The 16,005-nt window shown below is 30.4% G+C and overlaps 1 protein-coding gene across 1 annotated transcript in view; it reads left to right on the top strand.

The window, feature by feature from the left end:
• Window positions 1-5,924: 5,924 nt before the first annotated feature.
• LOC127702121 (short transient receptor potential channel 7-like) overlaps window positions 5,925-16,005 on the top strand; it is a 92,194-nt gene continuing 82,113 nt past the window's right edge. Inside the window, exons 1-3 of the mRNA XM_052206195.1 lie at window positions 5,925-6,446; window positions 11,067-11,561; window positions 13,802-13,975. Coding sequence (XP_052062155.1) covers window positions 6,132-6,446; window positions 11,067-11,561; window positions 13,802-13,975 — 984 coding nt within the window. The 5' untranslated portion in view covers window positions 5,925-6,131. The remainder of the gene's footprint in view (window positions 6,447-11,066; window positions 11,562-13,801; window positions 13,976-16,005) is intronic.

Raw genomic sequence — 16,005 nt, 5'->3', positions numbered from 1 at the left:
TACAGAGCAAGACTTAGTCTGTAAATATCTTAAACTTGTTTCATGTTCTCTTTAACAAGGATTGGTCTGATATAGCTCAACTGTCCGATATGAATCCTACATCTTTTCTCTTAAATCAATTTGGGTTGGTTGATATAGTTATTTAAAGGTTCTATAATTAGGAAATTTTGGATTTTAACTCTGCAGTTCACACATGTCACACATGTAGGATGTTCAAGAAAACTACATAATACGAAATTAAAAGAAAATTTTGTAAAATGATTGTTTATGTACCAAATTCCCAGTTCTACAAAAATTAAGTGATTCGTCACTTCTTGCACCATTAACAAAAAAAAAACATGGAAAGACCTCTGAAAATTTCCCTATTGTAACTGTTTCTGCGGAAAGTAAGTGCAGTTTAGATATTAAAGCGGCATTAACAATGATTTTGACGGTAGAAGTAGAATAAATGAAGTATGTTTGTTTTTTTGTTTTTTTGTTTCAAACATTTATTAGAACGGAATTGTGAATGATAATTGGCTACTTCCAGTCAGTTTGTTTTAAATTGTCAGAATAAGATAAAAAAAAAATAGCTGATGCATAATTGTCTTGCAAGATATTAACCTAATTTATATGTTATGACATGTGATGTAATCAGCTTATTCTGTTGATGAAATTATGTCATCTGCAAATTAATGTGATATTAGGGTATCCAGCAGAAAGGCCAATTTCGTTGGCATGTTATATATATTCCAAGATCATACTTACACAGATAAGTCGCTGTTAAATTTTTTTTTTAAATGATACGAAATCAAAAGAGAACAAGAAAAGTCGTCATTTTACGACTATTCCACCAAATCAAGATAAATGGAGGTCAATTGTCGGTTTCTAAGACTAGAATGAAAAACAAATGTTAAGGTTTTCTGTATAATTATGTTGAAAAATATCATATGCGACCCATAATATGAAGCTTCACTTCTTTTATCCTTTGTGTTGTGAAGAGTGCACTCGATATTTTTTAACATCTTTGTAAATATGAATTAACCTTATTATTGATTTTAAAAACAGCATTAACGCTGACAAATGTTTTTTTTTCGAATACTGGAATAACCACATTGAATTAGCTTCTCGATGTGGCAGTGGTGACAAGTTTTGTTCAAGCCTATTGATTTATCATGTCGACAAGCGTCTTATGTCATTATCGGACGGATTCAAGGACATCAGCGTCGTCGGGTGTGGGTGACAAAACTGGTCAGAAAGACGTCGGCAGAAAACATATCATACAAATGTTTCCAGGATTTCAATCCTTAGTAATAGACGCCATTGTAGTTCATCGATTATGTTATCTTTGTTATATATACTTATTATATGAATCATAAGTCATTTTCAATGATTTTTACATTTCAATGTTTGCGATAGTATTGTTGAAAATATTGTGTTACTTCAAAAATAAACCCTTTGTGTGAGCTTTAACGAGTGTAACTTTGTGGAAATAGACTAAAAGTTAAAACAGTAATTTACAACAACAAAAAAACTACTATTGTCTGCATGCATACTGTATAGTAATGATATAAAGTTATAATACCAAACAAGGTTATAATATACATCGGTTTCAAGCAATTTGTTGCTTACTTGCCAATCAAATTCCAGGTGATACCAGAGTCTGATAATCTTTGGTTTGACCAAAGGCTACACAAGCTAATGGAATTCTTTTTAAAACATCAATGAAATAGATCACGTGAGAATTTCGAAGAATTCACTGTATAATCTATGATATCTTAAAAAGCATTTGAAATTCAAATTGCGGGATATTTCTTTCAAATTTAAGAGATTAAAACACATTGACTACATCAGTGAAAATTCCTGTTGAGAATTTTATGATTACATCTTGGTACTATTAGTACATCACACTAGTAAAGTCTTTATATCAAATAGATCATACTTGACAAATCATTCAAGCAGGGGACTTTTCAGTAAGTCTACACGTGACAAGCACTTAGAATATATTTTTCTTTTATCTTTTCTTGTTCAGAAGTATAAAGACTTCTTAGATTTAGTATGAAATGAATTTCCTTTTGACGCAATTTACTTTATTTTCTAAGTGAGAACTTTGAATGTTAAAAGATTTGACAAAAGTGTTAATCGTAAAAACCACTAATTACAAGAACGTTTCATCTATTTCATGGCTTTTAAGATCTATAGGAGAGAATTTATGTCAACGCTTTTGTTTTGTTTTTTTAACTTAGATATTATTTGAATTAGATGCGATTTGAATGACGATTCCGAAATAACTGAACAATAATTGGTTAAGTGGAATGTATGCCATTCGTGTCTGAAACAAAATTAAATGGATCATAACATCCGACTCACATACACAAATTGCAAACCAGTGAAAATAAAGTTGGGTAATAAAGTTCAAATGGCATAACCCTAGAACGAAAATTAAACTTATCTGTAAGTATCTTACAATGTACCAAAGGTTTGAGTAGATACAATTAACAACAAATGTAGGCTAAGTGGAATTTATTCCACCCGTATTTTGCATGGAATTATTTCCGTTGATTGCACTTCTAAAATTATTCATTTTCGATAGTGTCTGTTAGCGATGCATCGGCATAAAGTCGTCATTGTTTTGATGGATCGTCTTAGGATATATATATGTGTGTAGATATATGTGTAAGATTCTGTTCATGAAGAGGTATAGACATTTCTGACTAAAGCTTCTTATAACAGATAAAATTGCCCTTTTTGTTGGTCTCGTGTTAGCGTTCTCTCCTTTAGTGCAAGCGAGTTGTGGGTTGCAGATGGGTACAAAACTGCATATTGATATCACTCTAACATAATAAAATCTTGACCATGCATAAAATATAGCCGTAGGGCCTTAAACAACAATCTCTGATAAAACAATTATTTAAAATTAAAATTAAAAAAGTATTTCTAAAACTTTAATATACATTCAATGATTTGAATAGTAGTAAATAATTTGAATATGGTAGGACGATTACCATTAAAATCCTTGATGTAGTTGTTTGTGTTTCAATGATAGAAGGGATTGTTAAAAAAATTTACATTTTTTTCCTGGTTATTATAGCTTAAAAAATTCGTACTAACAATCGGAACACTTCAGGAGATATCTGATGTAACATTTTATTTCATTTACATGTAAATTAGACCTGTCAATACAGAAGTACCATATGCAGAAAACATTTAAATGGATTGGTAGTATATTGTTCAAACTAGATCAATGGTGCATGAGTACTGATACAAAATATGAAGTATATCAATATAGAAAAATGAATAATGTTTACTTAATTGTAACAGTTTATGTCCGATATGTTATGACACTTGATGCGTCATATTTTACATAACAAATAGAAAGCAAGATAATACTAGGACCATAGATATATTATCCATGGCTATTATATCTATACTAGGACGAACAAATGAGTGATATATAATTGTAAACTATAGCTTTGGATATGAACCCCTTTTTTCTTTACTGTGTGTATATCCTTTTAAGTCAATTCAAATTTCTTTAATATTCCAACTTGTTTTTACTTATTTAATGTGCTCTTCCTTTTATTCTCACGATCTTATAATCACGGTAGGTTATACGTGCGTATATTCTAATATTTAATGAATAAAGAAGAAGCACGTACAAACTACTGTGATTTTAAGATCGTGTGGACAAGAGCAAAAGCGCACAATTTTAGAATAAATTGAAATATTAAATACATTTGAATTGACAGAAAAGGAAACAGGGGTTCATTCCCAAGCGACTGTGAGCTAAATATGTGGATTTTTACGTTTAGTCTTAATAATAAGGAAACGTGATGGTGCTTGGTATATGTAATTTAGAATACCAGTAAAATGTTTTACCTAGCTCAGAGTGTTCTTTGTTTTGCTTTCATCCTGTAATTTGCTTATTTCCAGTCAAAATCATTTTAACATCTTCTTATAATGCCTTTTGTCGATGCCATTACAAGCAGTGATCACAGAGTATTTTAGCACTTTACATAACATTAAACCAAAATTTCATGAAAGGAGGAGATATGATGTCAGCCATTATCTTTCCGCTGAAATTACAAAAGAAAGAATATGTTTTAAGTCTTTCAAAGTCATGTTTATTCTCATGATAAATTGCTAGGATTATATATCAAGTTTGATCCGCAATATTATCTTTGTAGGAGATATTCTGTACCAACTTACCTTTCAGGTACGGGCTTGGCTCATATCTTTGTTTTATTTTTGTTTCTGTTTTTACTAATAACTTATGAAACGTTAGTTTTGATCATATACCTATCATCATAGATGTAGATTTCACATCCGAACTGTCTTATTGTACAAACATCAAATTTTAAATTATAATTAAAGTACAAACAATGAAGACTATAAAACAACTGGTAAGAGAGATTTTTTTTTTATTTAACCATCAACTCATATATATCAGATTTAATTAGATTAAGAAAAGCGAACATCTGCAACATTTTTCAGAAAACCATGCATCTCATAAGCCAGCATTTAGGTTTTATTCGTTTCTTCGGTTTTTTCTTTTATATAGTTTTAGAAATTTCCTGTCTAGTATAAGAATACAAGTTTGATTTTAGAACTTCATCTCTTTAATCCTGAATATTGAGGGATTTGATGTTTTGCGTGTAATCTATATATTTTCGTTCCTGTGTAGTTAATATCTGTGGGGGAGTACTATTGTTGTTCTTTTTTTGTTAAACTTTAAAATGTATATGCACCTTTAGAAAATTCAGTTCATATTAATTGTATTGGAAGATTTGATGTACACAACACATTTTTCTTATGAATTAGCTTCTACGAACAGTTTTCTTTCCCATTTAAGTTACTAAAGGTGGAAAGTAATCTCTGGAACGATGCAAATTTAAAGGGATTGTGCTTTAAGGATTGCATAATTAAAAATGAATTGCAATTCAAATTTTGAAAAGGTCCTGCTAAAATCCTCCATACTAAATTTGTTTCGGAAGTGTGAATAAAGCAACGGTTGGTTTATGTTTCCTTTCATAGAGGGAAAGAAAGAAAAGTAAAAAGAATAGCACACCAGTATAATTGTTTTGTTCATAATGGAATTAAAAGATGATTTCTTCAAGTTCTTCAAGTTTATGAGTAAGCAGCCCAGTTAACACATTAATTACCTTTAGAACCCAAACAATTGCAAACTTTTTTCTTTCAATATTAACTTTCTTAGAACCCCATGATTCAATTCACGTGTCTCGGGTATGAATATATCACAGTGTCATAATGTTGCATAGGTTACGAAGGTTGTTTCAGCATTATGGTCTTTCAAAGTGTCTACCAAGGGTAAATATTCCAACGTACCAATTTGTAGAAATGCAAATCATATTAGAATTATTCTGTTATATTTACTGTTGTTAAAGAGATGCTTTACGGAAGAAAAATATCAAATTTAATTGTCGATTAGCAGCTTATCCGTTGTTTATGAACTACAGTGCTAATGGCCATAAAAAAAATTTATCTGCTTGTTCATGAAGCATCATTGAATCAGAGGACTATGCAAACAAAAGCTGCCACGGGTCTTGATTGTTTTATTTTATCCAACTAGAGTTATTAATTGTTGTTATTGTATCGTTTACCTGTCGAGGAATATGATGTTTCATTCTCAATAATTTTTATATTGGTTTGATTTGAATATAAGGCAATAATTAGTAGTCTATTGCTCAGACCAAAGGAATCAGATAGGCCATTCTTATTATTCAAGATCGGCTAAAGGAGATTATATCACCCATGTGTTAACACGACAGGTCAGCCTAATGTTTACAAAACAGAAAGTTTTTTTTTAAATCTGACAATATATTTCAATAATAATATCATATGATTAATCAATGACGGGACGTGTATTTTGTGTTTTGGAGATATCGGACAATTTTATTGGTGTATTAACATTAGATCTGATTCAGTTATCAGTCGAAAATAAGTTACGTAATCCATTTCATACCAGATCTGTACTACACTTGTGATTTTGACTTTCATCATCAAGAAACGATTTTCCTATTTTCTAATCTAATGTAACAGCTATAGACTTGTTAGGAGCAATTAATGACAATAGAATATAGATAATGTGGCTAATTATGCCTATAATTGTATGAGTTAGTAATTGTGCAATTATGTCGTCGGATGTTACACCAGTAAATAACAACCACTTTCATTTCAACTCTCCAAAGTTTAAATTTAAAAAGGAAGATAAACGTAAGATGAAAGAGGGTAAAGAGGATGTGTTTGTTAACTTATTTCTGTTGAGTAAATCTTATAAACGTTGGCAGCTTGCAGATACAGAAGAGGAATTCCTGCATGCAGCGGAATTTGGTGACATACCTACAGTTAAGAGAATCCTCCAAGAGAATCCTAACCTGAATGTGGACTGTATTGATGCTCTTGGACGAACTGCGTTAAGACTCTCGGTCAAGAATGAACATCTCGAAGTAAGTGTAAATATGTTCGGAATATCATCAAGATAATGCCTTCAAAACATGCCTATATAACATTGAACATTGTAAAGTTTTATACTGTTGAAGTATTTTCATCACGTTTATCCCTTTTTAGTCTCGAATATTAAACATTTTTTTCTGTAAATTTACACATGGAGCAATGTTAGCGTTAAATTTTCAAATTAAAATACACAAAACATATTCACAAATATTTTGCAAATGTTTGCATACTCGTGTGTACTGATGATGTATACTACAATGGTTTTTTTCATCAGCCGTTTTTCAAATTTTGGCTGATTAAGGTAACTAATGCGTTTAGCAAACGAAACAAAACGGTTTCGTTGTTTTGCTTTGAACTTTGAAATATTTCAAGGTACTTTAGGGTTTCCATTATTTACTATAATACTTATTATCGTCACACAAATATTAGTGCCAATGTCTTGAAATGATCAATATTTTCGATTGGAATTCAAACAACAGATGAATCTAGTGAAAATAATTGTAAGAAGGATAATTGTACTACAAGAAAAATAGAAGTATATCAAAGCTTTATAGTGGTGAAAGGAATATAAATAATAAAACACGGCGAACAATAAAGAGAGACAGACAGGAGTATAAACACTAAAAAATGATAGCAAACTGATCAAGAACGCCAGAACTTTGAATCAGTGACTTCAATACACGATTTTCTTACATATCACAAAGTTACAAATAGACAACACAGGCTTTTGTTTTAAAATAAAATTCAATATACAAAAAGCATCATTAATTTTTATAACTTATGTAAAACAAGTTAATATCAGCCGTTTTTCCTGTTTGTACCTCTCTTGTTCTGTATATTCAGCCGTTTTTCCTGCTTGTACCTTTCTTGTTCTGTATATTCGGCCGTTATCGTGCTAATCTTGTAAAGAATTACCACAATATTAACAGATAACTGACAGATGGACGTTGTACTAATGACTCATAACCAAAAGGGGGAAAATCTGATTCGTAGCTGGTTGTTTGTTTTTCGGGATATTTTTATTTTTTGTTATTCTTTTTTTAAGGGTATGATGTGAAATATCAGTTTAAAAAAGTAAAGGGAAAGAAAGACTGTAGGTTAAGCGGCACATGACAGGCCAGAACTGTAGAATTACAAAACAATGTTAGATATATATATATGAACAATATAATCGATCTTTTGTTCCATTTTATCCTCTTTTTTTTTTTATCTTTGATGAATTTTTGCCAATTGTTTAACCGTTACACTAGATCTGCAAAGCAGGGTTTGTGTAAAGTGTCATACGCTTGAAGTGGTAGCTAACTTTAACATTTGAAGGGTTGGGGTGTCGGATTAAATAATATGTTTTTAATCTTTCCCAAATTTTGGCTGATGAAGGTAACTAATGCATTTAGCAAACGAAGCAAAACGGTGTGTTGTTTTGCTTTGAAGTTCCAAACTTTGTTAATAAATATATGTTTGTTTGCAGTAATCACACAAGTGTCATAAAATGTTCTTTTAATATTTAGAATTCTGGTAAGCCTATTTATGTTCTAAATATGTATGATGCAGTAATCGCTTGTATTTCACTAGTGTCATATAATGTACTTTTAAATAATATTTATTATTTTAGTAAGCCGTATTTTGTTCTATTTATGTATAAAAGTTAATTGTCAAATTAAGTAGAAAAAGCTTATTGTCAATGTAAGTAGAACTTTATCGTAGCGTTATAAAACTGTCTATTCCGATATTTAGTGCTTTTAAACTGTTCATCATCACAGCGTTATGAGTCATATGTCACGATGTATAATGCTCTTTGTTTACACTATACCATAATAGCTTTACATCAGTGTTGCTGTTTTGGAACATACCATAACAATTCGTTTTGTTTTAAAAGATGAACTAATTTTCATATCAACCACATTACACCGTAATAAAATAACAAGTCCGTATCCAAATTCCCGATTTTGTTTCCAATTTTAGGTTGGTTTTTTTTTTGAATAAATTGGGAATTGTTTCAGAAATTTAAGAAGCTATTTATTATCAAAATGATATTTTAAAGGTATCTAAGATTTCTTTTTTCAATAGTTATAGCGCTTGTTTTTTTCCCGTCCCAAATTTTTATTTGATATTGCGCGCTAAAAGAATATTTTTACCCTTACTCATTCCGACCTTTCGATCTTTCTAAGTGATATATAGGTCTAGTCTTTGAAATTAATGTTACAATGACAAACTCGATGCTTATTTTAAACGTATAATGTAAAAGGGTATAGAAACAACTGTGGTGCAATGAAAAATTAAAATGGGGAAGATACAGTGTGGAAGACCGAGACAATTTTAACAGACAAGACAAACATTATCATCAAAGACTTGACCACATGTTTACACTCATCAATAATCCCGCAACGCTGAAAATTTAAACTAAGACAAATAAACTTTCATATTATAAGATCTAGCAGGTATATGAAATTTTTCAGATACCTTGTGGCAAATTTTTCAGGTCTAAGCCAATTTTAGTAAAAACCCGGTATGAGAACGAGACTTTGATACTATTACCATTTAATTCAATATCTGTCCCATATGTTACTCTATTTCATACTCAAGGAAGTAACCCTAAGATAAGAGACATAACTCTTACAAATCACTGGTATGTTTAGGACAACCATTTTCATAAACACTATTTTAATCTTCTGTGAAACTAAGATTACCATACTTCTGTTCATATAAATGCTTAAAACTACCTTCATTAACCTATAAAATGTCCATATGAGACTAGCTTGTAACAGAATCGCAAAACATCCGTTCAATATTTATAGCGTTGACTTGATTTAAACCATTCAACGGTTATCATTTATCAAACTGAAGCCATTAATTAGAGCATGGCCTTTGCTTTAAATCTTAATAAATTATAATAGAACATAAAGCGATGTTAAAGGTAATATTCACCTCTTTTTTCAGATTAAATTATTCAGTAATGGATATTAGTGATTAATGTATCCCAGTTCTTCATTAATTGTGTCATCTTCAATCTTTACAATTCATGCATATTTAAATAGATAGATTCCTTGTGGGTCCATTCTAGTGATTTTTTTGTAGATCCTTTGCTTTAGATACTTCAAAATTCTAATTCAATTTGTGATTGAAGTAGACATGTTAAAAATTCAAATATATCACAATAATTATTTGTATATGACAAACAGCTACATAAATAAAAGATATCAAGAATTCTGAAGCTTGAATTTCAAAAAGTCAGTAATGGAAATCGATTGAGGTCAAAATAATTTCTTTGAAACTTATAGTTTTTTCGCTGACATCTTTGAAGTAATGAACATATACATATAAGATTTCATTTTCCTTGCTTTGTTAGAGATTGCAATTTGTTTAATCATTAAACTAGCGCAGACAGATGGTTTAAATGATTGTATTTCAAAAATGTAACAGCTGTAGTCTTTGTAATAGTATCCAAAATATTTTTGTTTCTTTTCCTTTATTTTTCAGACATCTAGTCAGACGTTAGTTTTTTAAAAATTATATTTGTTTCCATGTGAAATATGATATACTTTACTTCATCCCCTCTAATTTCATGTCATATACGGTTGTTTGCCACAAAGTATTGTTAGTATTACGCCATATATGACGTAAAAACTCAATATTGAAAGTTAGCGGGAGTTTGATATTTTATTATCCTAATTATGAGTTCTGTGTACTTTAGCATGAACGTTACAACATTCTGATTAGATAACGTTCTATAATTTAAGAATTCATAGCCAAGATGAAAATATGTTCATTATCAATCATTCGCTGGCAGGTAGAAATTTAACACCTTTGTTGTTACGGTATTACTTTTCAGATGAATCAGTTTCTAGAGAACTACCCGGTTTTAGTTAATGCTTGGTCTGACTAATTCAGCTGTACAGTTAGCTGATTATCATCGTATTTTTAATTTATTAATCTAAAAGGAATCAATTGTCAAATTTCAAATCTGAAAGCAACTTTTGGTTTATAATTGCCATAAAATATCTCTCTCTCTCTCTCTCTGAATTGACAGTTGACTCTTTGTCTTATCTGATGTTGAATTAGCCTTTACTAGCGCTATCATATACAGCCTTGTATTTGAATATTTTTTTAGATATAAACTCCCTGAATTTACACCACACATTTATGTTAAAGATCAATACAAAGTTTTGTCTGATCTTTCTCAGTAAAGAATAAATAAAATAGGTTTGACGTAAAAACTCACACGCAAATTGGAAATTTTCTGTGATAAATTTCAATTTTATCTTTGTGGGAAAAAAAATGTGATCTGTTCAGAATGAAATTAATTGGTTGCTTGCTAGGTATTTCCGAAGATTGATTCGACAAACAATGGTTTCATTCTTGATTTGTTTTGTCGGTATGCCGGAAGATACATTCCTATATTTATTTAGATTCATTGTCAAGGTAACCTTGGAAAGAATTTTAGATTTTATATTGGATTGTTTCTATCTTTGTGTGCGCACGCAAATACCTAAAATTCGGAGAGAGAGAAAAGCTCTATTGTTACAAAATTCACTTTACTTTCAATATTGTCATCCAGAAAGAAAATTTACAAATGTGTTATTTTCTAATTTATTTGATAAGTTTGTTTTCCTTAGATTGTGGAAGTTCTGCTTGATAGATCAAGTGGGCACCATATATACGAAGCCGTCTTGCAGGCCATTAGCGCCGGACATATACAAATTGCTGAAACCATCTTGAAGCATCGTCGGTACTTGGAAATGTGGAAAGAACGTAAAAAACTTGGCGATGACGACTACTTCTTCAACAAATCAATGTTTGAAGAATCTCAATTCTCTCCTGATATAACTCCACTGATTTTAGCAGCTCATAAAAACCAGTATGAAGTTGTACAATTATTGATGCTTAGAGGAGAAATTATAAACAAACCACATAAATTTCAATGTGCTTGTCAAGAATGTACCAATAAGATGAAATTTGACAAGTTACGATCAGCAAAATATCGTTTGAATGCATACAGAGGCTTAGCCAGCGAAGCTTATATTTCGCTGTCAAGTAAAGATCCCATTTTAACAGCTTTTGAACTAGGCGCCGAAGTCAAGCATCTTTCAAGAGTGGAAAAGTATTTTAAGGTACTTTAAGGTTTCCATTATTTACTATAATACTTGTAATCGATTATTGACACACACATTAGTACCAATTGGACGTTTCAGAATCCAAAGGACTATGGGTAATTTCATTGTTCGTACACCAAAATGAAAATCACGTCATTAGTTCAGTATCCATTGTTTCGAAAGTTTTAAACCAATCACAACGTTTTAGTGTACGCTTTAGAAAACATTACCCAGAATGCACTAGATTCTGAAACGATCAATGTAATCAATTGGAATTCAAACAACAGATGAATCTACTGAAAATTATTGTAAGAATGATAATTGTACTACAAGAAAAATAGAAGTATGTCGTAGTTTTAGTGATTAAAGGAAAAAAAATAATATAACACGGTGTACAATACAGAGACAGACAGGTGTATAAACATTAAAAAATGATAGCAAACTGATCAAGAACGCCAGAACTTTGAATCAGTGACTTCAATACACGATTTTCTTACATATCACAAAGTTACAAATAGACAACACAGGCTTTTGTTTTAAAAAAAATTCAATATACAAAAAGCATCATTAATTCTTATAACTTATGTAAAACAAAGTTTATTATCGAAACTATTCAGGGGTAAGACAATTCCACCTACAATTTGAACCCTTGATTTGCTATTGCATGTCAACATACCATAAAAACAATATAATGTTATGTATCAAAAATCTAACAGTATGTTGTATGCAAATAAGGGGGGGGGGGGGGCATAAATGAGAAAACAGAGCCAAAATGCACTAGTCATACAACTAAAATAAATTGTCTGTACTCTAAAATATACGATTGCAAGATTACTGTCACGACATGTATCTGAACCGTTGGATTTTCGTATGATTGTAAATATAAATAAGAAGATGTGGTAAGAGTGCCATCCAGGTCACAATGTGTAAAAAGTAAACAATTATAGGTCAAAGTACGGCCTTCAACACGGAGCCTTGGCTCACATCGAACAACAAGATATAAAGGGCCCCAAAAATGACTAGTGTAAAATAATTCAAACAGAAAAACCAACGGTCTAATCTATATAAAAAACGAGAAACGAGAAACACTTATGAACCACATCAACAAACGACAACCACTTAACAACAGGATCCTGACTTAGGACAGGTGCATAAAAATGCAGCGGGTTTAAACGTTTTAACCGGCGCCAACCATCACCCTAACCTGAAACAATGGTATAACATAACAACATAAAAAGACACAAAATAAAATATCAATTGAAATGGCTTAACTCGATCAAAAAGATAATACACAAAAACAAGTAAATATACACTGAACGAATAAGTTTGATCTATGACGCAATATAAATAAAAAAGATGTTTCAGTATTAAAAGGACAACTTCAACCTAGGACAAAATGGCGTTAAATAAAGTAACGTACACAGGTAAACAAAATAAATTTGTTATTCATAATACGAATACAGAAGTTTTTTTTTTTTTTTTTTTTTTTTTTTTTAAACCTATTTGAATCAGGAAGCTATTAACCAGTAATGCACGTTGTGTTATATATGTAAATATTACTACTTTTTTTTTACTGAAACAGACCGGATATAGTTCTTGTACTCAAGTACATCAGTAGTGTCTTTTTCCGTAAACCGATATCTTTTAATAATTGGTATAATATTATCGACTAAGATCTAGTTTATAATATCACGATTTCCCTTGATTGTCAAACAGAATTAGCCAGATTTTATTTTATAGCAGAATAGCTGTTTGTATCCTACCTGAAAATAAAATTAGAAATAATAGATATCACAATAATTATGATATGATGACAAATTAAATGGCTTTGGGGTTTGCAATATGAGATGGTCTGGACGTGGATCCGTCTTTCTGTTTTACCTAATTTTTAGGTCATTTTTCTCTATTTTTATATTTATGCCCATTATCATATTTTAGCACCCCATTATTCTCTATTCTTTAAATTTTGGCCTATTTATCTCAGTTCGTTATTTTTTTTGGTGTTTTTTTCTGCAGGATATCCCCATTAATCCTAATCTCTATTATGTAAATCCCATCCCGACCTTCATATGGATATGTTAACAGCTTTATAAACATTCTTATTTCTCTAGTTTTTAACTTAAAATGTTGTAGCTTACTGCATTTTTGCATTCCTCTGTGTACACAACTAATATAAATACTTATTTTAATGGTGTTTAAACATTTTCTCCAAATGTCAACTTCTAGATAACAAAATGCATTTCTTTTGTTTATTGTAGAGAGAGTATAAAGACCTAGCAGAAGGATTAAGCGAATATGTTGTTCGTTTACTTAGCAGAGTCCGAACACAAGAAGAATTGGAAATTGTTCTGAATAAAGCCGGGAACCCTAGGGATAATAAATACGAGAGTTTGGCGAGGTTTAAATTAGCCATTCGTTACAACGAAAAGAAGGTTTGCGTTTCTTTATTCCTTTATTTTTTCTTAAAGTACTGGTATCGAAATAGAATAATCAACTCAAATAACAGCTTAAACGATTGTTATATTTCTGTATATTGATCATGGCTATTATCAATTCTGTTCTATTGCATTTTCAAGGGAAATATACTTTTATATGGTTTTGACTCCAAAATTTGTCTGTAAACATTTACAAATCTTTTTAAAAATACTGGATTAAGAATAGTAAATTTGCCTTTCAATATTTAAACTTATGTGTATTGTTTTTATGCGTTTTTTTTTGTTTTTGTTTTTTTGTTTGGGATGGGGGGGGGGGGGGTATTTTATTGTTTTCATTTTATAATTTCACACTTGTCCAAATATGAAGTCTTATAGTTGCTTTCTTGTCCTCTCTGTTCTCTCCTACACAATATTTTAAACCTAAATACATGTACATAGCTGTGGAATTTAATAGTCATTTGCACAAGAAATCCATTGAAGAACCTCCAGTACATTTTAACCAGATTGAAGGTGTTGCATGAACAAAAATTTCGAAAACAATTTTTGAAATTCTCCCACTTTTTTAGACAGATGGAGTTACAATTTTGAGATGTTTGTGAAATTGACATAAAAAACATCAAATATTCTAAGACATAGGAATAACTATAATACTTCAAAACAAATTAGCCACACCATTTCTGGCTGAAAATAGAGTAAAACATAGTTTCGATTTACCTTTCAAGTTTGTGTTTTCTTGATTTCAAATCATTTGTGTATTCAAAAGTACTATAGTTATATTGGTCGAATTTCAGACAGCTACACTTTTCCGCAAACTTTAAGGGGAGCATTCAAAATTGACTGTTAAAATATTAACACATAGTTTACTTAAAAAAAATGCATTCAGCGCACAAAATTGACGGAGTGGCGAATCTGATGGCATAATTGATTACATATGAACAGACACAGCTATTTATTTTGCAAAAAAAAATTATTGTGGGAGGAGTATTTCTTAACACCTCCAATTTTTAACATAATTTAAAGTTTTCTTCTTTAATCAATTAACATTCTTCAAAACAAGAATGTTGTTAATTTCAGATCATTTTCAGCATTTTCTACAAAAATATGAACTCTCAAGGTTTGATCCCCATTAAATTTAATGGAAGTGTCGCAAAACTTTCTTTGAGTAGTATATCACAAAATGCGTTTGGATGATTTGTAACAAATAGTAAATAACCATAGATAAGGGAAACGGCGTTTTCATCGCGTTGACCGTTACTAGAAGATTTCCAACGATGAGCCAAAGACTTAGCACCTTAAAGCATACTTAAGATGATTTATACGTCAATACATTGTATAAGCATTAATCTTTTGTATTCACAGCTGAAGAGTACATAAATGTTTTTGAAAAATGCCCTACTCATACTGTCTCTCGGTGTCCGATAAAATAATCGTATGTGGCAAAAATGATTTTATTCGGACAATCAAAGAGCATTAAAAATTATTAACAAAAAAATACGGATTCCAAGGTATATTTAAAAGAAATTTCATAAAACCATGCTAAATCAAACGTTAGACTTTATAAATCTCAATCAACAGTACGCATGGAAAACAACTGTCAAGATTTCGAAGGCGGACATGCAAATTTGTAATATAATGGAAATGTGCAATCCTCTACTAAATGATGCGTTTTCTTCGTTCCCCCTAAGTTGAAGAGGTCAAAAGTGTTTCACTTATCGGAAATGCCATTATAAATTTCATATAAAAACCCATATTTTTAAACATTGTGAAAACCGATTTTGATGAATTTTTTTACTGATAAACGCATAAATGTGTTTTTGTAAGTGGGTACTTTTTCTCGGTTTATTTTGTTAGACATTATTTGTTGCATAAATAATGAATATTTAAAAAGGATTGATAAATAGATAATTTAAAGAAAAATATTGTTATTTTAAAACAATAAACTCGATTTCAAATAATAATATGATCATTTTATATAGCATTATCAAAATTTATTGTATCATTTAGATAAAAATATTATCAGAAACAAA

The sequence above is a fragment of the Mytilus californianus genome, unplaced genomic scaffold (assembly GCF_021869535.1).
Source record: "Mytilus californianus isolate M0D057914Y unplaced genomic scaffold, xbMytCali1.0.p SCAF_5, whole genome shotgun sequence".
In the NCBI taxonomy this organism is placed as follows: Eukaryota; Metazoa; Mollusca; class Bivalvia; order Mytilida; family Mytilidae; genus Mytilus; species Mytilus californianus.
This window is presented reverse-complemented; position numbering and strand designations above follow the sequence as displayed.